Here is a 27158-nt window from a genome sequence, read left to right as displayed (position 1 = left end):
AGGAATAGCTTAAATTTGTCCCTCAGATTGGCCAGGTCATGTTTGCCAGCATTATTGTTTCATTAATTGCATCGTGATTTTTTTTTTTTCCTGTCTTTTTGAGACAGGGTCTCCCTGTAGCCCAAGCTGTCCTGGAACTCACTATGTAGACCAGGCTGGCCTCGAACTCACAGATATCCGCCTGCCTCCCGAGTGTTGGGATTAAAGGCATGCGCCACCATGCCCGGCTTGCATCGTGATTTTTAATGGAGGCTTTCTTATGAGTTGAAGGGCATTGGTTTAAGACAAGTTTGAGATCCACTGGAATTACCTAGCTTGGTCCTCCTGGTGGCAGTGAAGCTTGCTTCTCTCTGATGCATTTGCTCTTCGTGCTTTGGTGCTGCGTGAATTTTGCCAACCCTTACACGTCCCACGGAGCTATGTGTCCCACTATCCTGGGGAGTCATTGGTTGCAGTGATGATGATCCTTTGTTAGAATCTACAGAAGTGCTTCTGGGTGTCTCAGTCCGCATTGCCTGTTGAGGCTGCACGGTTTCTTTCTTGCTTGTCCTTGCGCAACAGTCCTGGTGTCTGTCTGCCTTGCATGCACCATATCTTCATCATCTTGAAGCTCGTCCTGCCAGCATCAGCTCCTTTCTGTCTTCCTCCAGTTTCTTCCAAACTGACCGGGTGTCCTGTCTCCTGTGAGAGCCCATCTCTGAAGCCCCGCAGCGGTGCCTCCCACTTGAAGCGCATCTTGCCAGGAGGAAACTCTGACTGCCACTTTGGGCAGTTTGCTTTTTGTTTTGTTTTGTCTCTTTCAACATGCTGTCCTGGGTCCTGGTCTCCCGAGTTTCCGCTGAATGACCTACCCCCATCTCTGAAATCGGACTTTTATACATTTTGGGATGGGCAACAATTAAGTTTTTTTCTGCTCATTTTCTTGCCCTGTTGTATAGTATCCAATACACACACACACACACACACACACACACACACACACGTTACTAGATGGGCCACAAAGACTGGATTTGCTATTTTCCCAGCCCCATTATCTTCTCTCTGTTCTTAGAATTATAATTTCTATGAATTCGTCTTTTAAACCAACTGATCTTTCTTCTCCAATAGCCCCAGCAGTCCTGGAACAGACTGTAGACCAGGCTGGCCTTGAACTCACAGAGATCAGCCTGACTCTGCCTCCCGAGTGCTGGGATTAAAGGCATGTGCCACCACGCCTGGCCTGTATTCTATTCTTCATATCTAGTTGGAGTTCTTTTTTATCTTTAAAAAAATGTATTACATTTATTTATTTGGTGGGGAGGAAGGTGCTGACACCACAGTATGTGTGGAGGTCAGAGAATAACTTGTGTGAATCGGTTCTTTCCTTTCACCATGTGGGTCCTGGGGAAATTCAAGTCCTCAGGCTTGGCAGCAATGGTCCTTACTCCTAACCATCTCATTAGCCCTTACCTCTTTTTCTTTCTAAGCAAATTTGGAGTTTTAAGGAAAGGTTTTATTATAGACTTAAGCATAGTCATGGAAGGGCGGGGAGACAGGCAAGAGAACATTGGTACATGCCCTAGAACAAGCACCAGCTTCTCCAGAGAATCGCTTTAAACATGTGTGTGTGTTTTTATGTGTATGAGTGTATTGCCTGCATGTGTGTGAGTGCACCCATGTCATGCAATGCCGTGGAGGTCAGAAGAGGGCTTCAGTTTCCCCTGGAACTGGAGTTAAGGACGGTTCATAGCTGCCGTGTAGGTGCTGGGAATCGAACCCGGGTCTTCTGCTAGAATAGTCAGTGCTCTTAACTGCTGAGCCATCTCTCCAGCCCCCACTTTAAATGTCTTAATGGCTGTTTATGTGACTTTGGCTTTTGAAGTTACAAAGTTACATTGTTCAGAGGATTTCAAAGATTAAATAAAAGTGTTTTGATGTACTTACTCTTATCTCAAAGACTTTACATAAGGTGGTTTATGAGTTCTTGGTACAGGTTTGCAGGCTGATAAGATAAAAACTTAGACCAAAGGAAGCCTTTAGGTCAAAGAGATTTTCTCAGTTGACAATCAGCAGGGCCAAGAGCCCCTCTCCTTCTCTGAGCCCTTAATTTTCCTTTACTTTCTGCTCTGCTTCAGTTTCTCCCTTTGAGACTTAGAGCTTTTAATCTGTGCAGGTTTGTTGTTCTTATTTTTTGACACAGATCCTCACTCTTTAGCTCAGGTTGGCTTGTAACTCGCTATGTAGGTCAGGCTAACCTCAAACTTCCAGTGATCCTAGTGCCCCAGCTTCCCCAGGTGCTGGAATTATGGGTGTGAGCTGTCACACCCTGTTTCTGATCCCTTGATCTTAAGGGCTTAAAAACTGAAGTTGATGTTTTCCGAAGCTTCTTCATGTTGAACAGGGATAGAGACCCTGCCTATCAGGAATTGTCTGGACTGAAGGGCATGTGAGAGGGTCCACACTAGGAGAGTGTAGGCTCATCATTTGGTAGGACTCTAAAAGGAAAGATAAACACAGTAAAGCACACAGTAGATTGTTAACACCTGACTAAGATAACACCGAAAGTAGCAGTAGTGAGGCTGCCTGTGCTAGGAGAGGCCGGAGGCTGACAGAGTGTCATCTTCGATTTCTCGCCACCTTTTTTTTGAGCCTGAACAGGCTCACCAATTTGACTACACTGGCCAGCAAGCACCATGAATCCACCTGTTTCCTAAGCATCCCTGGTACTGGGCTTGCAGGTGCATTCTACCATGCTCAGTGTTTTCCATGGGTGCTGGAGATTCAAACTCAGGTCCACGCTTGCATGGCAGGTACTTTGCACTTTTTTGCACCATGTAGTATGTACAATTTTGATTCTGTTCTTTCTGTTCTGTTTTGTATGTCAGGGTTCCCCATTTACTCACTCGGGTATGAATTTCCCTCTCTAGGTCTTGATCACTTATAACCCCTACTTTTGTCATTCATACCCCACCAGTTCCAGTGTCTAGAGCATCTCAGGACCTCGTACTGTCTGACCTTTTTGTCTCTTGACCTCAAGTCAACATTTCTTTGCTTATCTAGTTTTTGTACACCAGAACTACAGGAAATGGGTAACAGGTCTTAGACTTTCTTCTGTTAAAGAGGGCTGCTTTGTTTTAGCAAAACATTAGATCTGGGGCTAATCATCCAGAGCATGAGGAAGAAGCTTGGCTTTATGCTAAGGTGACAGTTTTGAAGTATTGCCTCTATCTTGTAAATCTTTCTTCCTGGGACATTGTATTCACTTCCAAGTTATGTTCCCTCTGGGTCTGTGTTAAGGGTGCTCGTGAGCCTCCACAACTTGGGAGGATTCGAACCCCCAAATCTTGTCCCCTGTGGTGACATCTGCTGAACCTCTGCTCAACCTTTTCAGTCTCCCAGTGGTTGCTGCCACTTAGGCTCCTTGCATCTCCCCAGCTGTGTGCACAGTTTATGAATCAGCTGTGATTTGGGAGCAGCCCATGTGCAGTTCTGCTGGGCCCTCCACCATCTCCTCCTGCAGCTGTGCCCTCTCAGTTTCCATCTTGTCGTGTCTGTCCCACTCCATTCACTGTCACCCCGAAGCACTTTCATTATCTTCACAGTGAAGTTGCAATCTGTAACCTTTATCTATGTCCCCCTTAATTGTGTGCTGTCTGTCCTCAGCACCACACCATAAGCGCTACAAGAGGAGCCTTATCGGAAACCGTCACAGCCGCGTCCTCGCCTCATGATAGCTGTGCAGTTTTTAAAAATATCCTCTGGGGCTTGTGCAGCTGTGTAATCCACTGTCTCTGTTTGCCAGTCTCTTACGTCTAATCCTGCTCTTACGGGCTTCTGCTCCATTGTTCCACTGAAAGGATTGCTGTAGAGCTCAGCATCAACCTGTGTGTGACCAAATGGAATCTGCACATTGTTTTGTTGTGTCTGTCTTCTCTAGAAATATTTGGCATTATCTTTGCATCTGTTTATTCTCTCTCCCCGCCTTTCTTTCCCTCCCTTTCTCCCTCTTTCTCTCCATCCCTCCCTCTCTTTCGCTCTCTCCCCTTTCTCTCCCTTCCTTCCTCTCTCGCCTCTCTTTCTTTCTCTCCCTCCCTTCCCCTCTCTCTCTCCTCCCCTCTCTCTAGGATTAGGGTAATGTTATGGTGTGAGGGAGCTCTCTAAGGTTGCGGTAATGTTATGGTGTGAGGGAGCTCTCTAGGGTTGCGGTAATGTTATGGTGTAAGGGAGCTCTCTAGGGTTGCGGTAATGTTATGGTGTGAGGGAGCTCTCTAGGGTTGCGGTAATGTTATGGTGTGAGGGAGCTCTCTAGGGTAATGTTGTGTCTTATATTGTCACAGTTATATGAGACTGAAATTTCAAAATTGAGTGAACTGGAAATGGTGCAGTTTACATTTTATCGTACATCAACTATACCTGTTCCAGTTTCATTTACTCACTGTGATAAACCACTGACCAAAAGCAACTTGGATAAGTCACAGTTCATCACTAAGAGAAGTCAGGGCAGGAACTCAAAGCAGGAATTGAAGCAGAGCTCACCCCACTGCTCACTCTGGCTTCTTTACTGACTCATGCTTTCCTAGCTTGGGTTTTATTGTATATTTATTATTATTATTATTATTAATTTATCTGTCTGTCTTTCTGTCTGTGTGAGTATATGCTGCATGTGTACAAGTGCCCACAGTGGCCAAAAGGGAATGTGAGAGTCCCTGGAGCTGGAGTTACAGGCAGTTCTAAGCCACCTGGTGGGTGCTGGGAACTGAACTAGGGTCTTCTGGAAGGCCAGGAAGTGCTCTTAACACCTGAGCCATCTCTCCATCCCCTCAGCTAGCTTTCTTACACAGCCAAGGCCCAGTTGATCATGCTGCCAACATGGACTGGGCCACACACACCAGTCCCAATCAAGACAGTCTCCCACAGATATGGCCTAGGCCAGTCTGTCAGGGAAATCCCCATTGAGACTTCTGTCTATGGCTGTAGACTGTGTCAGGTTGACAGTCAGGGCTACCCGGACAATACCTCAATAAAATAAATTTTGGAAAACAATATTGTGTTAGATTTCTGTCACTATAACAAAATATCTGAGGCAATTATAAAAAGAATAGGCTTGTTTTGGCTCACAGTTTTGGAGGCTCTGATCCATGATCAGTTAGCTCCTGTTGTTACTTTGGAACTGTGGTGAGGTACTACACCAAGATCGGAAAGTGTAGCCAAGCAAATCCTATAACTTCAGGCTGGGAGGCAAAACAGGAGGGGTCTGGGACTCCCAAAGACCTAAGGACTGCCTCTGAGGTCCCATCTATAAAGTGTCCATTGCACTTCCCATTCAAGCCATGGTGGGTACCGAGCCTTAAGTACATGAACCTCTTGGAGACTGCATGGGTCATTTCTAGTTTTCATGTGAGGTAACCAGAAACTGATAAAGCAAGCACCAAGCTTGAAGCCTGTCGTACAGGTCTTCTGCTCCGCTGGCATGCTCTTACCTGGTCCAGCCCAGCACTTCCAGAACTTTGTCCTACAGGTCAGCACCTGTAAGTTCCAAAGTACAGGCTAATAAGCCTAGAAAGTTAATACTTGCAGCCCCAATTATATAAATCACAGTGAAACCATTCGATGTAATTCAATCAAGAAAAGCGGCTTGGAAAATGTATATTCCTATCCATCAGGTGGTCTAGGTGTAGGGTAGAGAGAAAGAGCCAGGATGGACTATGTGTCACCATTGCGCTTAAAAGAAAGGATTCAGGAGATGTGTGCTTGAGCTTATATAACCCTAAAGTGCTTCTGAAGGAACTGATAAAATCAGGTTTCCGAGACCACTCAGCTGGCTGGAGGAGCAGAAGGGAGGCATTTCAGTGCAGCCCTGTTTGTACCTTTGGGGCATTGAAGCACATCAGTATTTTATTACTTGTTCAAAAACCCAAGGACTGCAATTGCAATCTGGAAGTGACTGAAATAGTTGATCGCTCTGTTGCCTGAGTTCCTGAAAGCCTGCCTCAGACTTGCTGAGACCTCCCTTCAAACTCATCCCAGTTGCCACCCTGTGGCTTTGGGCTGTCAGTCTCAGACTGTCTCGTTTGTCCATCCCTACCCGTTAATCCTGTCCATCTTTGTCCAGGACCATTGCAAGGGGCATCTAACTTTGCTGCCCTCCCCTCCTTATTCCTGTCTATTCTTACACTGGTTAGTGCTCCCCAATTTCTGCCCCTGTCTCTCTGCTCCCCTGCAAGGTCCATTGCCTACATCTGTGTGCTGGCTACTAAGGACCTCAGTAGGAGCGGGTGTGCCTTCTAGCACAAGTCAGGTGGCATCCCTGCTTGCTTCCGCCTCACCATAGCTCTTAGCTGTCCTTTCCAAAATGGTGCACACGCTGTGGTTTCGGATCACAGATAAGCAGCTTATTTATTGGGAAAAGTAAAATTAGACCATGAAACCTATAGATGTTTGGTTTTACCAGTTATTGTTTAGACGGGCTTGGTTTGAGGACTGACTTGTTCTTGCTCAGTAGTGCTGCAGTCATTGCGCAGGTGGTGCACCAACTGTCCCCTCCCTGCCGAAAGCCTTCTCTGTGACCTACTAAAGACACACCCACCTCACTCAGTCACCCAGCTTGGAGGGAGAGGCATGCTCTTTGCCATGTGGCTCTTTGCTGAGCTGGGCCCAGCTGCTGAGCTGCCTCGTCCACCCAGTGTCACTCACACAGCACCTTCTTGACAGTCGGCCTTCATGTCTTTCCTCCTGCTGCTGTAGTAGATCATCACGATAGTGTCATGAACAGACACAAGTGTTTTCATTTATCTAAATCAGGAGTCCAAAATCAGTCTCACTGGCCTAAATTCAAGGTGTTGGCCGAGCTGGTTCCTTCCAGAGTCTGAGGGGAGAGTTTAGTGCCCTATGTGTTTCTTCTTCTGTTGGCGCCTTGGCTTGTGGCCCTTTTCTCCAGCTTCAGTGCTCATCGGTGCACTCTCTAAGTCCACCTTCCTCCTAGCTCTGATTCCTCCTGGTCCCTTTGTGAAGACCTTGTGATTCTATCCAGCCCACAGAGGTGATCTAGGATCTACTTTCTCCCCATCACAGAGTCTTAACAGACACATTTGACACGACCCCTTTGCCACGTGAGATCACCTATCGCAAGTTCTGGGGTGAGGGTGCAAACCTGCTGGGGGTTGTGCAGCTCCCACATCTGGCATCACCATGATTCTTTGTGCTTAGACTTGGCTTGTTTCTGCTCCTACAGCTGACTATGCTTCGGGTATATCCTACAGCGGTTGCGTTGTCATTGTTTGTCTGACCAGTCCTCCCAGTTGAACCTCTCAAGGGCAGTGCTGGGGTCTTCTTCCTCCTGCCTGCCTGTGTTCCTGAAAGACTGTGGAAGATCAAGTGTTTGAAGGAGCAAGAGAGTGTCACGGCACTGCTGTGCCGAGCATAGGCAGGTGGCTGGGTGGCTGCCCTTGGACCTGGCCGCTCTACTCACTGGGTCTGTCTTTGGCATCTTAGCCACACAGGTCAAGATGAGGGCCTGAACCCAGCCCCAGAAGCTCCAAGAAGGCAAACAGGCTCACATGGGAAAGCATAGGAGGAGGGCAGCTGCCTATGTGTGGTCACTGGTTCTATGGTTTATGGTGTGGATTATGTTACTCCTAAAACTTTTAGGAAAGGGGGGATAAATTCTATAGACATTTTTCTGTTTAAATAAATATTTTCAGAAGTCTTTCTGAATATGACCAGGATGTAGGAGGCAGAATTTACGTGGGATGTACGTGAACCTGTGGAACAGCCTGAGTTTACCCCTGGGACAAGCAGGGGCGCATGTTAGTAAGGCCTCAGATCTAGCAAGACTCGGATGTTTACCGATATTTATTGCTGTGAAACCAAACTTGTAGGTACTCATAAGACTTCTGTTTTGTTTTTGTTTTTTAATTGAAACAAGGTGTCGAGACTTTGATTTTGGGGTCCTCCTGTCAGCTTCCCGAGTGCTGAGATGATAAGCTTGTGTCACCGCACACAGCAGCTTTCAGGTTCGAAAGATGTGCTGCCATAAATAGACTGCCTTGTACTCAGCAAACCCTCTCTGAGCACTGACGAGTACTTGCACCTTTCTGTACCTTCCCAGAAACCCTTGAAATCTGTTAGGAAAACTAGGAGGGCCCAGCGTTTATCTCCGTGTCTCCATCTTGGTGTGTGTTTGGTGGAGCCTTTGTACGTGGAGCCTAGAGATGGAAGTGCTGTTAATGTGAGACAGAATGCGTCTCATTAATTGTAAAGTGTGCTGGGCTGTTCGTCCTCAAAGTGCATAATGGGGATGGCGGCACCTCATTACCATGCACAGAAAAGGCCCAGAGTAGCAAGTCTGGAGTGCAGTGTTGGTGCACATCTGTCTTCTAGGAGAGCTAAACAAGTTACTGAAGTTAAAGAAAAGAAATTTTTAAAACACCTTGTAGCAAGTATTTTCATTGGGAACACGTACTCTGACCAAAGATCGTGACTACTTGATGTGCATGAAAGTCATATTTTTAGAATGTCATGAAAAATGGAGAAGCATATGAAAGGCTTCAGGAAATAATGCTGGTAGGGACTTTAGATTAAAGAGGTAATAAGATCTGGCTAGGCAGACTGAGGAGAGACAGTTTAGTAGTGAAAAATAAGGTTATCAGACAAGTAAATGGCAGGCTGGAAAATAAAAATGTATCATTGAATGGCAGGGAGCCATTGCCTTTTTTCAAAAAGCAAGATACTGAAATTACCGCACCCTCTGCATCATTTAACTTGAACATTAAAGGAGATCCTAGAGTTCAAGTGAAGATGGGAAGGAAAAATTATAGTAAATCCACCTAAAGATTAGGGTCCAGTTTATGAATTTATTTTAGAGGTTGAGGTGCAGGTGTAGATTAAATGTAAAATGAAGGCCCAGACAACTCTACTATGAAATTGGATGCAAGTTAATGAGAACAGGGTTAGTCACAATGTGAAAGGCAGGCAGACGTCTATGACTGAGAACTTAGAATTTGGGACCATCGTGGGGGGTGGGATGGAAATAATCCCATCGGCACCACGGTATAAGGAGTGTCCACATTAACAGTTAAAGTCAATTCAATTTTGAAAAGTGCTCAACAGATAGGACTAGAGGTATAGCCAAAAGATTATGGTTGAGTGAGGCAGGTAGCCTCTGCCCTCTGCTCAGAGCCCAGTGGGGGCCACTGAAAGACAGTAGGGAACACCTGCTCCCAGATCTGACCCTAATCCAGAGTGTTACTGATTCAGAGAGGAACCAAATCCAAGTGCTGAGGAGCAGGTGATTTTCACAGGTGAGAAGGTCAAGGTTTGAGTTTCTTAAAATCAGGTAGGATGCCCGGTATAATAAACAGACATCATTAGGGTCAGAGGAGGAGAGGCACTGGACTGGAGGTGGGAATGAGTTCTTGTTCAACCATGATAGAGCAGCAGAGATACCACAGAAGATGCAGCAGCTTCCTCCTCGGGAGGCTGCAGAGGACTCGGTGAAGGAGGAGCACAGAGTGACTGTGTGCAGCAATCAGATTTTATTCGCCGCCTGCTGGCTAGTGAGGCGTTGAAGTTGGTGGCTGAGCAGAAGGCAGGCAGGGTCTGGGCACAGGCAGCCCTGCCCTGTTGGAACCACTTCTTTCTGCCACACCCTGGCCACAGCTAGAGCAGGAGTTTTCACCGACCCCTGCTCTTCCCTACCTTACATGGCACTTCATCCTTGATGCTTTCAGGAAGTGTTGACATAACATGTGGGCACCACAGAAACACCAGAGTTGTAGGATGGAAAAGAGAAGGGAGATGAAGAGGATGATGGCTACAGAGGAAAGCTAGAGGAAGGGTCCTTCCTGTAACTTACAGTTCTCATGAGGAAGTTGGACATGGGCAAAGTCTTTTTAAAGGATAAGCTGCTCAGACCTGGTGATGGTTGCTCTAACGACCCAGGGCACTGTTGGGAGATGGAGTCATGTAGGAAGCTGTAGGTTTGGGTGTCATTGACGTCTGAGCAAAACCCAATGAGTGAGGAGCACAGGCAGAGTGCCAGGAGCCGTACTCACCCACCAGGAGCGCCATTGAGAGCGTCTCGCAGTAGCCGGGTGTGCCATAGCTGGGACGTAAACAAAGCAGTGCTGATGCATGAGCCAAGGAAAAGATTTCTCTGACTCGGACAGTCAGGAAGAGTGGACATCACTGCCAGTATGGGCGAGAAGTCATCCGTTCCAAAGTTGGGAGTGTTGACTGGGGAGCTTGTGGGGAGCCACAGGACTTGCAATAGACTGTTTTCGCAGAGAAGCTGACACAGACTGGTGCCCTAACGAGGAGCAGCAGAGGGTTGAAAAGAAGATGTGAGACTGACTGCAGCACAATTACTGTGTGGAACGGGGAATCCAAGCAGGTGGCCCAGCCACAGAGTCAGAACACAGAGCATCGGATTGTCCTTCAGCACCACGCCACCCTACCACTCTACAGGAGCAGGGAGGAGACCAGTGAGGCTTTTCTGGGTGCTTGAGACAAGGCTGCTGAGGAGCTGGCAATATGACAAGGACAGGCAGGAGCCATCATCACAGACCCAAGAAGAAAGCCCTGGGAGGAGCTATGGGGAAGCCTAGCGGGGAGTTCTGGAAGTGTGGTCCAGGGTCAGACTAGTTCATTCCTTTCAAACACTGAATAACACTGATTGGCTGTATTCTCTGTCCCCCAAGTCTGTTTCATTAAAGGGAAAGGCTGGAAAGTAGGTTGGACTTGAGTCTAGTCTAGTGTCCTAATCCCAGCATTACCTTCATTATCTCTGGTCCACCGGAAGCTTCTTTTCTTGTCCTTTCAGCAGTCACCATGGGTGTTCCAGCTCTGCAGCAGGTTTCAGTTGGGTTCGTTGTCGCTCTACCATGTAGCACCACAGCCATAACTGATGGAGGGTTGGGTTCGAAAGCTTTTTGGACTAATTGGAGAGTTTAAACTAAAACATTTCCTAGAGTTTCCCTTAAGCAGTAGCAGTAATACCTGTGCAGACACAGTGCTTTACAGTTGACAGATTCTCTCCATAAACCATGGTTTCTGAATGCTAGATCTTTCCTAAGTGGGAAACCATGTTGCACAACCTGATTTGGCAGAGTGACTCATCAAATTCTGCTAACTACCTTCACACAGCACCTTCTGTACACAAAGCCTTCTACCAAGGGCTCCTCCCGGCAGAGGGCACCTACACTGAGTGTGGTGTTGCCTTCATTCACTTTGCACCCTGACTCACTGTTTTGGAGGCTGCCTTCTGTGCCGAGTGCACATCGACGTTGCCAGGACTTCATTATATCAGCTCTCAAGCTCCTTAGACCAAGGCTCTGATATGCCTTATCTCCGCAGTATAAGTCTTTCTAACACAACTTGCACTTTCTTGGAGATTACTTATGTCTAGAATGTCTAACCATTGAGTTCATTGTCTAGATCGGAGTGATTAGGGTATGATTCAAGAATACAGCCTGGGCATGGCACATTAACTCATACCTGTAACCCTAACACTCAAGAGGATGACAATTGCAACTTCAAGGCTAGCCTAGGCTACAAAAGGAAGCCTGTCTTTAAAAAATGTACAACTTGGCTATTCACAGCAGAAAGCCATTTCTAGGTTCTGTGAACCAGAGTGGAAACAAAAGACTTCCCAGGCCCTCTAGGTGAGGTGGGGAACAGAAGACAGTGTTGGAGCCAGGCCTAGGACACTGCTGAGCCTGTGTCTTAGAACCTCAGTGTCCAGGCTCCTGCTCTGGGCCACCAGGGCTCCTCTGGAAATGCACAGACATTTTGGGGCCTCACTCAAGCTCCTTCAAAACACCTGGGACCTCAAGGTCCTCTAAAACGCCTAGGACCCCAAGATAACAGAACCCTCCCTTGTCAAAACCACCTGGGCTGAATGCCCCTGCTGAATGGGCCATGTGACCTGAAAAGTGTGATTCCTCCTCCTTCTCCACTGAGTAGTGCCCTGAGTGCTGGTGTTGAGCCTCAGCCGAGAAGCCTGTGTGCAGACACCTGGTCACCTCAGTGCTATCCTAGGAGCTATCTTCCTGTTGTGTCTGGCATCTTAGGTTTACGAACTCTAGTGTTGTCCTAGTACTTAGCTACTTCTGGTGGCATGTCGCTTAATGACCTGAGGTGTTTTGACTAGTAACATACTTCCTCAACACAGCGGTGTTCAGTATGCTTTTTCACGGGGCCAGCGAAATGGCTCGGCAGTAAAAAGCACTTGCTGTACAGGTATGCACCATGGTTACATATTTATACACACACACACACACACACACACACACACACACACACACAATAGTAATAAGATGATTTTTAAAGAAAGTGTTCTCCTGACACCCACCTGTTGAATGACAGTGTCTTGCATTTTACAAGGGACACTAAACCTCTACATTATCAGACTATCTCTTGGTTCTTTGATGTGGAGCTTTAGGCTCTCTCCTCTGTCAGGCAGATGTGCCTAATGCTTTATTTTGACAGAACTCTGCTGCCAGAGTCTGACCATCCCTGAAACCTCCAGAGGGATGCAGTGAGGATGTGGTGAGGGACTGGGAGTCTGTGTGCTACATCTTAAGTGATGTTTCCAACTGGGGCTGGACATGTGCTTTAAATAACTGCATTCTGATCATTTAGGTCTCTCTTTATAGGGCGTCTTTTATGACCAAGACTGTCCAGTACCAAAATGAGCTCCATAAATTCCTAATCTGGGACACAGCTGGACAAGAACGAGTAAGTCACTCTTGAATTTACTGTGTTTTTCTGAGGCCCAGACCAAATTAAAGCTCCAACTAAACTGTCACCGTCCCTGTCATTTCACGTTACTCACTTCTGCTCTGTGCGCCAGAGACACATTTATTTCCATTTGTGTAGGCTGGCCTTTGTCTTTCAATTAGAGCCACAGAGTCCACTGATAGAGAAAGTGATAATGGGCACTGAGGGTGTTTTTAGACTGTTTAGTGTCTTAAAGTAAGTGCTGGCTAACAGGCCTGATAAAATCCTGCTCGAGCATTGGGTGTAATTTGGGCCCCATCCTCTAGTAAAGATGTAAAAGAATTAGTGGTAGAAAGGGAAAATTAAGCACAGCTCATTTATAGCCGCCTTTTAAAAGCTAAAGAGGGTACTTTACAGCATATAAAGTTTGAGATTTAAGTGAAATGGAGGAGCTAATGTGGCGCCTTGCGATAGGCACTTAAGAAAGCCTGGTGGCAAGACTGACCGCAGTGGCTGGCTGGCTGCCTCAGGGAGGAGCCCAAGCAGAGCTCAATGGCAGAGCGGGGCGGGGTTTGAGGAAGCCCACCTAAATCAGAACTTCAACAGGCAGCCCCCTCTGCCTCATCTGCCCTCTGGGCTCTAAGTCCAGTTTCTCTTGCGGGGTGCCTGTGGCAGCCACCCCATTATTCAACTGCTCTTTAATTTTGTTTTCAAACAGTTCTGTCCAAACAGAGCATCTGATGGATGAACAGTGCTAGCTTAAGCTCTTAAAAGTGTAGCCGAAGTAATCAGGAAAAATAGTCTGTCATCACAGTCTTATCTAAGACAACATAGATGCTGTGTGTGGTATAAAATCTGACAAGAATCATGCCAGACAAATGGAAGAAAACAAAACAAGCCATTACTAGTGTCACAGATGTAGACGCTGCATTTGGACAGATGGAGTGTCTTAAGTTGGCGCTGTCCGCTGTCCTCCATTTTTAATGCTGGGCGCCGTGCTCTTGCCCAGTCACTCCTCAGAGACCCCGTCCTCCATTGCCCATCCTTCTGTATTGGTGGCATGTGGTGTAGAATGGAGTTGGGGCAGCAGGACCTTTGCTAACCACTGCACTCCGTCCTGCAGAGGCATTGCTCACCACAGTCCTGCTGGCTGCATCCACACACTGCCCTGAGAGCTGTCCTCTTAACCAGACTGATGGAGCTTTTCCTACTAGTTTATGTGTGTCCTGCCACCCAGTCCTGTTCAGTCGCCCAACCCCTCATATCTGTTTGAGGCCTCAGTAAGAATCATGTCACTAAGAATCGTGCCACAATATAGATTCCATTATTAGGCTCTGCATCAGAGCCTGTCCTGGGGGTACACGGAAATGTAATAACATCTCTTTTCTGTGACATGAAAAGAGAAATACCCAGGAGTATTTCTCCCTTTCTAAAACCTACATGGTTGCAGGAGCCTGTAAGGACTCTAACCACCTGGTTTGCTCACCACTTACTTGCTCACTTCCAATTGATTCTTTAGCAGACATTGTTGCTCGGTAGTGCAACCCTGCCTTCCTTTGCCAAAAGTACCACCGCACGGTCCAGACAGAGCTGGTCAGGAGATGCTTACAGGCCTGGCTGGGACAGGGATATTGAGCAGGTGTCCTATGTAACAAGGAAGGAATTGGGAGAGGAGCCTCAGCTAGTGAGCACTGGCTGTAGCCACTTGTTGTTGGGCAAGAGTATATACCAGGGTTCCAGACTGTAGGATCAGCCCCCATATGTGAATCTTCTGGGTCAAGGACTGCTCATTTGTCTTGGCAAGGCCTTCAGTAACCTGAGTATACCAGCCATGGCCAGACTCAATTTCACCTCCTCCCAGCAGTCTCTATGACAGCAGTGAATGTGTGTGGTTCTCCAGTGTGCCACTCAATTTTAGACTCTAGTCCTTCTTCCAACCTTTTGCAGGAAAACTCTGTCCAGCCTTTAGAGCCTACCTCTGATGTCACCAAAAGAGGAGCTCCTAACCAGCCCTATTGCCATAAAGCCGTTACTCAGACTCAAATCTGAAGATTGTCTTGGATCCCCCTCAGCCTCTGCCCTGCGTACTCCTTCAGCTCCCCTCCCTGCCCCCAGACAGCTCCACTGCCTGCTCCAGCTGACTTGTGCTATCACTGAAGTGCTCTGTAGCCTTCTGACTGGTCTCCCTGCTTCCCCTCAACAGAGTTTTGCCCCATATCCTTTCTAACAAGATCTTTGGGGAGCGTTGGTCAGGCACTGCTGCCTTGAAGGGACTTGGAGCCCGTGTACCCTGCTCCACTGTTCTCCCAGTTGGCCTCCGTGCAGGTCCTTAGGCATACTTGCCAGCAGGCCTCCACACACAGTGGTCCTTCCCACTGGAGTGCTCTCCTCCCTCATTCATACACTCATTACCAGCTTTTGGTCACACCGCAGGGTTTTCCGCAGCCTTTCTGTACCTAAGCAGGGCTTCAGGCTCATTCTCCATCATTGCCCCGATTCATGTCAAGACACTTATCACAGACTCTTAACTTCCTTTATTGACAGTCTCTTGCAACAAGCTGTAATCTTGAGGAGCTAAGACCACAGGGTCTTGTCTACTGCTGTAGGCCCAGAGCCCAGCACAGTGCCTGAAGTAGACCTGATGCCAGTGCTGGGTGGACAGATTAGCAGGAGAATTGTATCCTGAAGAGTGTTTGCTTGCCCTCAGCCATGGGCTGGTCACCTGCCTTCTAACGTTTCTGCCTTCCACTTGACTGTGAGCTCCTGGAGAGACAGGGACTGCCTTCGTGCATGTGCTTGGTTCATGCCCTGCGTGGGCACAGGTGAGGACGGGTCCTCTCTGCCCACTGTAGGTAGCACGTGACTGATGCTTACTTGTTTAGTATTTAGCTCATGATGGGATTTGTAATGGAACTGAAAACCGTTACAAAACGAAAAGGGTTCTTGATGAACTGAACAAATATCCCCCGTCCACCCTCACATCTGTTGCACATGTAGCTCTGAATGATGGCCTTTCTTTCTGACAGTCAGTTTTCAACTGACAGCAAAGTGATTTCACTAAGTCAGTGAAAGTGAGTTTGAGGAATTGAATGGTATCTGAAGTCCTTGACTCTAGTGATCTTGTTATAGTAAATGAAGAGAAAAACACTGCCCAATACTGACGCACCTGCTAAAAAGTCAGTGGTTTGTATCAGAAGGTCAGGAAGCACTGAGGAGAAACTGCCTGGCGCTCTCAAATGGTTTTTCAAAATGCCTGTTTTTATGGTAGGACAATGGGAGTCGGCCGTGATGTGAAGGGGAGGGGTCAGCAGTTCACACATGCTTCCATCAGAAGAAGCAGTCTGCCTAACTGACTCAGTGTTCAGCCTAAGAATTAACTCCCGGCTGTAAAAATAAGCCTCAGATTTTTCAAATGCCAGGTTAAATGAAACTTGTTTTCATGATTTTAAGCCTATTTTCTCAAGACTGAATGTTTATGAGTCCTTTGTCTGCCATTTGCAAGCCAAGTGAGTTCATTTTGTCACCCGTTCATCTTAGCCTCCGAGAAGATTTGTGGTACTGAGATAGCCCAGCACGTGCACAGATGACCACCATGAATGCAGGGGAGCATTTCCAGTGTGTGCCTGTTGGTGTGGTGTCCTAGAAGCTTGCTCAGCCCCATCTTGAACATGCGGCCCTGAAGGTTTACCCCTGCACCTTCCACACTGCTGACGACGTCCTCAGGAGGGGTTAAATGAAACTTGTTTTCATGATTTTAAGCCTATTTTCTCAAGACTGAATGTTTATGAGTCCTTTGTCTGCCATTTGCAAGCCAAGTGAGTTCATTTTGTCACCCGTTCATCTGAGCCTCCGAGAAGATTTGTGGTACTGAGATAGCCCAGCACGTGCACAGATGACCACCATGAATGCAGGGGAGCATTTCCAGTGTGTGCCTGTTGGTGTGGTGTCCTAGAAGCTTGCTCAGCCCCATCTTGAACATGCGGCCCTGAAGGTTTACCCCCTGCACCTTCCACACTGCTGACGACGTCCTCAGGAGGACAGAACAGTGTGAGGGCACTCATTCATCACTGTGCACAGGAGAAACTGCTCTCAGCTTCAATCAGAACAAGGGTGGCGCTCGGAATGCCTCACGCTAGGCTCTAAACTGGCCCTTGGGCCAACTGAACCTGTTGCCTGTTTTTGTGAGTAGTCTTATTTGAAGATAGCCGTGCCCATTGCTTTCTTTTGTCTGGCTGCTTTCAGTCCACAGTAGTATGGATGAGTGGCCGTGACAGAAATTGTAAGGCCCAAAGCTGAAGCCATCTACTCTGACCTTTCACAGGGAGAGTTTGCTGTCCCCAATCTAGAGCCAGATCACACACAAATCTATGACGTTTTTTTATCTCTTTATCTGATTCCATCTTCTGTCTTTGCACCGAAAGGATCTGGACAGAGTTACAATGTCAGTAACGGTAGTATAGCTCAAAATGGACTACCCCCCCCTTATCTATAGATTCTGAACAAAACTCTATAAAATGGCCTTCTTGCGGGTCCAACAGAACGGCCAGTGGCATGGGTAGAGTGCCCGGCTGGCACAGTTGAGGCCTCCACAGGCCAGCTCTTCACAGGCACCTCTCATCTGTGCACACAGGGTAGGGAAGAGTCCAGCAGGAAACTGCTGACAAAAAAGAGGCAGCAAACCCCAAGAAGGGATGACCCAAGGCCTGTTTAGAAGCTCTCCACAAGCCCTCGCTTGACTCTCAGATTAAGAATGTGCAGGGGGACTTCTTAAAACCCAATAGAAACCAACGGGAGGTGGTAGCGAGACAGCAGAGATTCGCTGCTGCCCATTGGCAGAGCTGGAGTCTGAAGTTTGAATCCAATCTGCCATGCTAGAGGGAGTTGGGAAGCTGCTCAGGCTTTCTGCTGAAGCCTCTCCTTAGGAGGAGAGACTGTGTCTGGGTTTCAGAACAAACCCAAATAGATCCACCCGAACCATCCACAAAACCAGGTTTGCTGGGTGTTGTGGTACAGATCTTTAATCCCAGCACTCAGGAGGCAGAGGCAGGCAAATTTCTGAGATTGAGGCCAGCCTGGTCTACATAGAGAGTCCCAGGCCAACTAAGGCTACAGGGAGACCCTGACTCAAAAAACAAAGGTGAAGAAGAGGAGGAGCAGGAGGAAGAGGAGGAACAGGAGGAGGAGGAGGAGGAGGAGGAGCAGGAGGAGGAGCAGGAGGAGGAGCAGGAGGAGGAGGAGTCTTTCTTTGCAAACCGCTGTACACCAGTATTTTCAGGCTGCGTAGCTCTCCATCACTAGAAATGAGAAATTAATAACGCGAGTGCGAGGACACCGTGGCTCAAGGAGGCCCGAGAGTCAGAAGTGCACGAAAGATTCCAGAAAGCGGCAGCTTCGGCGCGGACAGCTCAGCGGCAGCGGCGGGATCTGCAGCCTCAGGGCCTCCGGGTCCCTGGGCGCACCGGGATGGGCGCACCGGGGACTGGCCCAGGGCAGCTGCGGCGCACGCCGGCTCTCGTCGCCAGCAGCCAGCAGATGGCTCCCGGGCCCTGCGCAGCTCCATCAGCCCCTCTCCAGACGCAGGGCTTCGGTGGCTCGGGAGGGAGGGGGCGAGGAGGGGCTCCCGGCCCGTTGCCACCGCAGCAGCCCCGCTCCGCGTCGGTCCCCGGGCTGTACCCCGCGTCTACCCGAACGGACGCTGCTCTCGCGAGGCGAGGAGGAGACCCAGGAGGAGCAGGAGGAGGAGCAGGAGCAGGAGGAGGAGCAGGAGCAGGAGGAGGAGGAGGAGCAGGAGGAGGAGGAGGAGCAGGAGGAGGAGACAGAAGAAGAAGCGGTGCCAGTTATTCATCACTCTTCAGACGTGACAATGTGTCAACCACGGGGCAGTTCATAGAATTGTTACACATGTGTGGACACGAGGAGAGAGCGCCTGGAGAGAAGCAGTGAGCACCAACAGGACCCTGTGATTGGAATCTGCAGCTGCAGGATTGAAAGCGGGCCTTCAAATATGTCCAGAGATTGAGTGCATTAGACTTAACCATGAATGGAAAAGCTCATGCAGAATGGAAATCTAAAATTAAAAGCCATGGCATCTAAGAGAAGTTGCTGGGTGGACAACAGATAGAACAGATAACTTGGAAGAACAGGGAGGAGAGCGCAGAAAAATATGAGCAGCACCAGGACCCCAGGGCCACATCAGCCAGCAAAGTATAGCTGGAGACCTAGGGAAGGGAGGAGAGAAGGGGTCGGGGAGTAAAAGACAGGGTTTCTGCAAGTAAGGCTAAACTCTTTCAACGTTTGGTGAGGTGATAACTCACAAATCCAGAGAGTTCAGCAAACTTGAAAGTACAACAAAAGCTGGACCTGGGTGTCTCATCATCAAACTGCTGAGAGGTGCAAACAGAGAAAACTCCAGGGGCTGGGAGAGGGCTCAGCGGTTTAAGGTCACTGGCTGCCCTTGCAGAGGACCCTGGTTTAATTCCTAGCACCTAACATGGCACCTGACAACCGTCCATAGATCCAGAATCTGACACCTACTTCTGGCCTCTATAGACATTGCATTCACACATTGCACGCACACATTACATTGCACTTACATATATATAGTCAACAACTCGTATACATTAAAAAAAATTTAATTTTTTTCTATTTTTATTTTATGTGTGTGCATGTATTGCCTCCATGTAGGTAAGTGCACCCATGTTGTGCTCTGCCCGTGGAGGTCAGAAGAGGCTGTCGGATCCCCTGGAACTGGAGTTACAGACAGTTGTTAGCTGCCATGTGGATGCTGGTCATAAATTTTTTTTTTTTTTTTTTTTTTTGGTCTTAGTGAGACAGGGTCTCCCTGTAGCCCCAGCTGTCCTGGAACTTGCTATGTAGACCAGGCTGGCCTCGAACTCACAAAGATCCGCCTGCCTCTGCCTCCCGAGTGCTGGGATTAAAGGTGTGCGCCACCACGCCCGGCTCATAAATTTTTTTTTAAAGAGAAAACTCTTGAGGGGCTAAAGAGATGATTCAGTGGTTAAGAGCACTGATTGCTCTTGCAGAGGACCCAGGTTTGGTTCCCAGCACCCACATGACAGCTAGCAACCATCGAGATTCCAGTTCCAGGGGATCTAATGCCCTCTTCTGACCTCCATGGGCATTACACTTAACACATGCAGGCAATACACTCAAAGAGAATAAAATGATAAAATTGTTTTTAAAAACAGAAAACCCTGAAAGCAGAGAGGTACATTGTATAGCACACAGCATAGTGTACATGTGGTTGACTTCTCACAGTAACCATGGGGACATTGTATAGCACACAGCATAGTGTACATGTGGTTGACTTCTCACAGTAACCATGGGACATTGTATAGCAGACAGCATAGTGTGCATGTGGTTGACTTCTCACAGTAACCATGGGGACATTGTATAGCAGACAGCATAGTGTGCATGTGGTTGACTTCTCGCAGTAACCAGGAGGACATCGTATAGCAGACAGCATAGTGTGCATGTGGTTGACTTCTCACAGTAACCAGGAGGACATTGTATAGCAGACAGCATAGTGTGCATGTGGTTGACTTCTCACAGTAACCAGGAGGACATCGTATAGCAGACAGCATAGTGTGCATGTGGTTGACTTCTCCCAGTAACCATGGGACATTGTACAGCACACAGCACAGTGTACATGTGGTTGACTTCTCACAGTAATCATAGGGACATTGTATAGCACACAGCACAGTGTACATGTGGTTGACTTCTCACAGTAATCATAGGGACATTGTATAGCACACAGCATAGTGTACATGTGGTTGACTTCTCACAGTAACCATGGGGACATTGTATAGCAGACAGCAGTGTACATGTGGTTGACTTCTCACAATAACAGTGGGGACAAGGCCAGTGGGACAGAATTACTGACATGCTGAAAGCATGTATACAGCCCATCTGCCCAGAACAGCTTTCAGATAGAAAGCAAAGACAGTGTTAGAAAAACAAAAGCAAAGAATTCACCAACCACAGTCCCAGCAAGGTTTTTAAGACTACAGGGAAGTGACATGAGGTGGTCCTTCATTCCCAGAGGAGTAATGAGGAGTAATGAGCTCTGGAAATGATAACTAGGGAATCATTTCTTTCTCTTTTTTTTTCCTGAAGAACTGGCTATTCAATTAAAAAATTAGTGTGTAGTGCATAATGCATCTGAAGCATTTGGTAACAGTAGTCAAAGAACGGTGAAGAAGTAAAGGGGGTTATAACTGTTCAAGATTATGATATTTTATATGAAGTGAAATACTTTTCAAGATTTTAAAAAATTATGTGTCTGTGTCTGTGTCTATGTGTGGGGTACATGCCAGAAGAGGGCATTGGATCCCCTGGAGCTGGAGTTATAGGTAATTGTGAGCCACTGGACATTGGTACTAGTAACCAAACTCAGGTCCTCTACAAGGGCTATAGGTTCTCTTAACCAGTGAGCCATCTCTCCAGCCCCCGAGATGATACATTTTAAACTAGGAATAGAAAAATTGTATTGCAGTTACAAGAACAACCACTTAAACAGTAATGCAAGAAAGTGCAGGTGAAAAGTAAATGGAAGAGTGCTAGAGGTGTGGCTCAGGCAGTGGAGTGCCTGCCTTCTGTGCACATAGCCCAGGGTTGTCTCCCAGCACCACTTGGGCAGGGCGCCCTGTAATCCTGACATTCATGACACAGAGACAGAGGGGTCAGGAGTCAGGGTTATCACTTGGCTGCATAGTAAATTCAAGACCAACCAGGGATACTAAAAATTAGTCATGGTAGAAAAGAGGAAGAAAGGAGAAGGGGGGATAGAGGCATTTTATAAATTTATAAATTTGGCCAGTGTTGAAACAAAGCAGGAAACCTGTGTCCAGTCACATCCTTAAACAGAAAGGAACTGAGCATCCCACCTAGAAGGTAGAGGCGGTGAAATTGTACCGTGCAGCCATGCAGCAGGACCACACTGTTGGTTAAAGAGGATGGATGGAGAGAGAGAGAGAGAGGATAGAAAAGGATATTCTGTGCATATCGTGAACAAAGGAAGATGACTGTAGTTATCTTCATGTAGGCAGATGGCCTTGAAGACAGGCAGCATTATCAAGGCTGGAGATACTACGGAACTTTCTGTCTTGATAGAAATGTTTTCTGTGGTGGTGAATAGCATCACATGGACCCTTACAGTCATCAGGCTCTCAGATTGTATGCTCATAACCTGCTTTTCTTGGTGTGAATTTTACCTTAAAATCTGAAGAGAACGAAGTGTCCTAAAAGGGTGTTGCTAACCCATATCTGTGCAAAACAGAGACTGCTCCATGGCCTCACCTCCGCAACACACTGCTGCATCATTTCCCCTTACACTGTGCAAGTCAGTCCAACATTTTAAGTCTTTCTTGGGAGTTAGGGGGACAGTATCTGGCTAAATAGCCCTGGCTGACCTAGAACTTACAGCAGTTTTCTGCCTTGGCCTCCCAAGCTCTGGAATTACAGGAGTAAGCCACCACCACTCCTTTAATCTTTTCACCTAATGATGTAATTTTGTCTTTTGATGTGCTTTCTAGTATTTACAGCCCTTGTTTTTGTTCCATTGGAATGTAAGCAGGCTTTTACCCAGAGGTGGGCATTTTTCTAAAAAGACAGGTTTCCATGGCTCTGCACTGAGTTTGACATCCAGCATTATACAGTTCTTGCTCATTCACTTAACAGCTCTTGATTACCTATAGAGCACAAGGTCCATGTTAGGCCCCTAGATCGTAGAACGTGCCAAGCAGACATGCCTTCCCTCACAGGGATTGCGATCATAATTTTACTGCTTTACTCAAAAAGGTAAACACCTAGCAGGTGTGGTGACACACAACTTTAATCCCAGTAGATGAGATCAAGGCCAGCCTGGTCTACATAGCGAGTTCCACACCAGATGGGGCTACAGAGAGACCCTGTTCCAACCCCCACCCTCCCCCAAAAATAAGGGTTCGGGGTTCGCCACTGTAAAGGGGGCATGGTACAGGGATGTCATACCACTCGGAGGAACCAGGCTTCTGAGTCAGGGTGTAAGATGAAGCCCAAGTCTTGAAGTACCAGAGTAGCATTTGGAAAGCCACCCTGGGCATTTGCCTGGGACCCAGAATTGAATGAGGAAAGAGCTTCACATTTCCAACTCACACTCCTTGGATAAAGTAGCCCACTGGATCACCCTTGCTGTGAGAATGATTTCTCCCCTTCCAAGTCCCTCTCCTGTGTGGTAGGAGGACACAGCAAAAGCTGCACTTGTTGTGTTAAGTCTGTGGAAGTGGACTAAGACCAGGCCTTTGGGAACTGCCACGTCCTCAGAGGTACCAGAAAAGCAAGTTACAAACTCCTTCAAGTAGTGACTTTTAAATGTGCATTCGTGTCTAGGACAATCTGCATCTAGATTACAGGGTGATCTCCATGACACCCCAATGCAGCCAGATCTCTGGAGAACTGTTACAGCATTATTTTTATCTCCTTGATAGTTTGGGAAGCCAAAGTTTAAAGGACTATTGAACAAATGAATTTGGGAATTACAACACTGAGTTCAATTAAAAAGCTTTTTTAGCTGAAACAGTTGTTTATAGCACCATATTTAATGCCTATAAAACTGTATTCTAAACTATCTTCTGAGAGGCATTTCAGTGTTACATTAAAAGTTTTTGCCTTTGGTCATTATGGGTTCATTTGCTTTAAAGCATTATGTCATCTTCTGTGGCTTAAGAGAAAGATTACCTTTTGTGCAGAGATAATGGGCTTAGTTTGAAGGGTCTTTAACTGGTTTTCCCAATTTTCTTGTTTCCTCTCACCTCTGCAGTTCCGAGCCTTGGCACCGATGTATTATCGAGGGTCGGCTGCAGCCATAATCGTTTATGATATCACAAAAGAAGTAAGGCTGTGTTCTCTGTTCCTTGGGAGCCTTGGGACTGGCTGGTGCTAGGGTCCCCAGTTACTCTCCCTTTCCTCCCACAGGAGACATTCTCAACGCTGAAGAACTGGGTGAAAGAGCTTCGCCAGCACGGTCCGCCTAATATTGTCGTCGCCATTGCAGGAAATAAGTGCGATCTTGTCGATGGCAGGTGAGTTACTGGGAGCAGGAGCGTCCCAGGCTGATAGGTGTTCTCAGTGAGCCACATCCAGTGTGAGGAGCTTGCTTCTGTTTTACCTCTGACATTGAGAAATTCCTTTTCATTATGTGGTTGGCCCTGAAGTTTCAAGCTAAACTTGAAAATGAAGACTTACGGCCTTTGAAGCTAATTATATTAGTGTAGACAGGTGTGTCATTTACTTAGACTTTGGTGGAGTCACATACGACATATCTGAGATCAGGCCGCCCCAGGCTTTTGTGGCACAGAGTACCTGAGCACAAAACGCACATTTTATTGGCAGTTTCTCTGCGCTAGGTCTGATTCTCACTGCCGATGACCCTGAATGTGTTTGTGCATGCATAGGCTGTGTAGTTGGGAAGAGCTTGTGTCTGGGCTGGTACCACAGCTGGCCAGACAGTCTCCTTCATTACTGGGTAGGGCATAATGCTAGGGTCTTGATGGGCAGAGTTTCTGATTTTCAATTGTTGCCTTCCAGAGAAGTCATGGAGAGAGATGCTAAGGACTACGCTGACTCCATCCATGCGATTTTTGTAGAGACCAGCGCAAAAAATGCGATAAACATAAATGAACTCTTTATAGAAATTAGTGAGTATCACTGTACCTCGTGGGTTCCCTCTGTTCAGGGCAAATTCAAACAGCTTTCTTCCTGGTTAGAATCCCACATTACTTGAAATAGTCCCTGAGACTCTGCTCAGTTAGATGAGATCTGAGCAAGCAAGAACAGCCGGGGACCCTGTCACCATGGACTTTCTGGGGCGGTGCTATCAGATTGACAATGGTTGCCCTTCCAGAAGGAGTGGTCCCTGAGCCAGTGCTCAGGTGGTGATGTCATGAACTCTGTCCTCTCCTCTCCCTATTCAAATATGCTTCAGTTAACCATCCATGATTACACAGATGAACACAGTAAATAAAAGGAAATGAAATATAGATACGCTCTTGCTGTAAGGAAAAAACCCCAAAATGAGTCCCGGGCGAGGCCAGGCTAGTCCTTTTCCACCTTCTCTCTCTTCCCAAGTGCTAACATGATGACATTAGGGGAGAGAGTGGCGGCTTCACACCTTTAGGATCCTCTGCAGATTGCATCTGTGTTTATTGACTTCATTCAAATTCATCAAAATATTTATTGGGAACTGTTCCAGACTCGGGGGAGCCAGCCTAAACAGGATATACACAGCCCTTGCTCTCCTGGAACTTGTGTTTTATTGAGGCAGGCAGGCAGTGAGCTCCAGGTAAGCAGGGTCATTTCAGATAGTAATAAAAGATTCGAAGAAAGCAGTTGAGGAAGGTGGAAGAGAGCCTGCAGACCCTCAGGGAAAGGGTCTTGAAGGATAAGAGCAGGAGCTGAGGCCTGCTAGTCCTGGCATTGCAGAGCTGGGTGATTTAACTGAGCACAGCCAGCTTCCAAATGGAAGGAGCCAGTCATGGTGCTTAGTACATTCGCCCACTAATCCCTTAGATTGAGAGCCCAAATATCTGCAACTGGAAGGGCTCTTGCCCTGCGTGAGGATGAAAGTCACATTCCAGAGCCTACCCCACCCCAGCAGGGGCTGCCCCAAGGGAGCAAGACTTGGAGGGCCCAGCTGGTGCCCATTCTGCAGTTCGGGCCATTCTGCACTCTGGAGACTAGGCCTGTTTTATTTCATCTTGTGTTACTTTTTTTTTGAGATAGGGTCTTGAGTTCTCTCACTTTGTAGCTCAGGCTCAATCTCACAGCATCTTCCTGCCTCTGTCTCCCAAGTGCTAAGATTTACAGGCATGAGCCCCATACCAGCTCTGCAACACTTGACATAGTTCAGTGATCTGGACTTTGATCAATTGTGTTCCATCGTCTCAGTTTGGCCAGTAGAGCAAACCTTTTAAGAATCCTTGCAGAAATCATACAGCCTGTGGTCTACTGCTGGCACATTCCCAAGCAGCCCCTTCTTTTCCAGGTTAAGACATGCTGTTCATCGTTGCTGAGATGTGGCTGTCAGGTATCCAGGTACAATCTTAAATGGCAGCATAGGATCAAGCAGGAATCCTAACGGTTTTTAAATATCTCCATGCAGTGTGTCCTGTGGTTAAAAAAAAAAAAAACTGCTACTGTTTTTGTTGTGGGTTTGATTTTTGGTTTTGTTTTGTTTTGTTTGATGTAGCAGTGTTAAAAATAGGAAGGTAGTGAACTATACCAACAGCAAAATTTCCTACATCAAAGCTTGTATCAGCAGAGAGTGTTCAAAGCCTTGCATTAGTTTCCAGCACCACAGAGAGAGAGAGACAGAGAAACAGTATCACACTCATAACAAAAAGTTAAGGATGTTCTCAAGAGATTTAAACAATGGGAGAGATAGGTGGGTCCTGTCGATTTTTGTTCACTGGGCCTTATCACATAACTTGTGCCTGGTGTGTAGATTTTGAAGGAGGTTCATTGAAGGAATCAGAAATAAAAGTCAAACTAGACTAGAAAATGTTTCCAATACAAACAATCAACTAGGGATTCATATCCAAAAGAAAGTATGAAACATTAAGAAAGTGGCAGGTGGCTCAGGAAAGCAGGTAAAGCAAAGAGGACGGCCAGACCCACGCAGATGGGAGTCAGTAACTGGAGTAGAGTTTCATTGCAGCCATGGGCAGCAGGTCCTGCCTGACACCACAAAGACTTGGGGAAGGAATTCTGCACCAAAACTACCACTTTGCAGACTGTTTGCCAATAAAGTCACAGAAAACACATGCACATCTAATGACCTAGCAATTCTTCTCTTGGGCATAGAGATAGCTAGTAAAATGTGGACAGATGTTCACCAAAGGATATGTTGAGAACATTGAGAGCAGTGCTGTTCGTCGTAGCTCCAAATGGAAACAACTGCTCAATGTCTGTCAACAGCAAAATGGGGATTACACAGCAAATAGTCCCCATTTCTTCCTTTCCCAACTCTGACTGATGACACTAACACATACCAGTCACGAGAATGCATCTTTTATAGCTGTATGGGATGATATAGATGATCTAAACATGTAGTGTGGAATCTTAAGCTGCACTACAGAAAGGCAAACAGGGCTGGTGATGTAGCTTAGTGGGCAGAGCACCGGCTCAGCCTGAAGCTCAGGGCTCCATCCCCAGGACTGCATAAACGGGGCGTGAGGGCAGGTGAAAGAAGGAATTCAAAGTCATCCTCAGTTACAGAGTGAGTTGAGGCCAGTCTGGGCTAACAAGATCCTGTCTCAAAAAATAAAATAAGGCAGGCATTGTGGCTTATGCCTTTAATCTCAGCACTCAAGAGGCAGAGGCAGGTGGATCTCTGTGAGATGGAGGCCAGCCTGGTCTACATAGCAAGTTCTAGGCCTACTGGGGTTACAGTGAGACCATCTCAA

General features: G+C 47.2%; 1 protein-coding gene across 2 annotated transcripts in view; it reads left to right on the top strand.

Moving 5' to 3' along the window:
• Nucleotides 1-27158, top strand: part of Rab22a (RAB22A, member RAS oncogene family) — a 59660-nt gene that overhangs the window by 23596 nt on the left and 8906 nt on the right. For both annotated transcript variants that reach the window (XM_008842458.2, XM_029568150.1), the window contains exons 3-6: nucleotides 12633-12714; nucleotides 23516-23587; nucleotides 23671-23777; nucleotides 24283-24392. In XM_008842458.2, coding sequence (XP_008840680.1) covers nucleotides 12633-12714; nucleotides 23516-23587; nucleotides 23671-23777; nucleotides 24283-24392 — 371 coding nt within the window. The remainder of the gene's footprint in view (nucleotides 1-12632; nucleotides 12715-23515; nucleotides 23588-23670; nucleotides 23778-24282; nucleotides 24393-27158) is intronic.

Source organism: Nannospalax galili, unplaced genomic scaffold, assembly GCF_000622305.1.
Source record: "Nannospalax galili isolate Female #2095 unplaced genomic scaffold, S.galili_v1.0 scaffold231, whole genome shotgun sequence".
Lineage (NCBI taxonomy): Eukaryota > Metazoa > Chordata > Mammalia > Rodentia > Spalacidae > Nannospalax > Nannospalax galili.
This window is presented reverse-complemented; position numbering and strand designations above follow the sequence as displayed.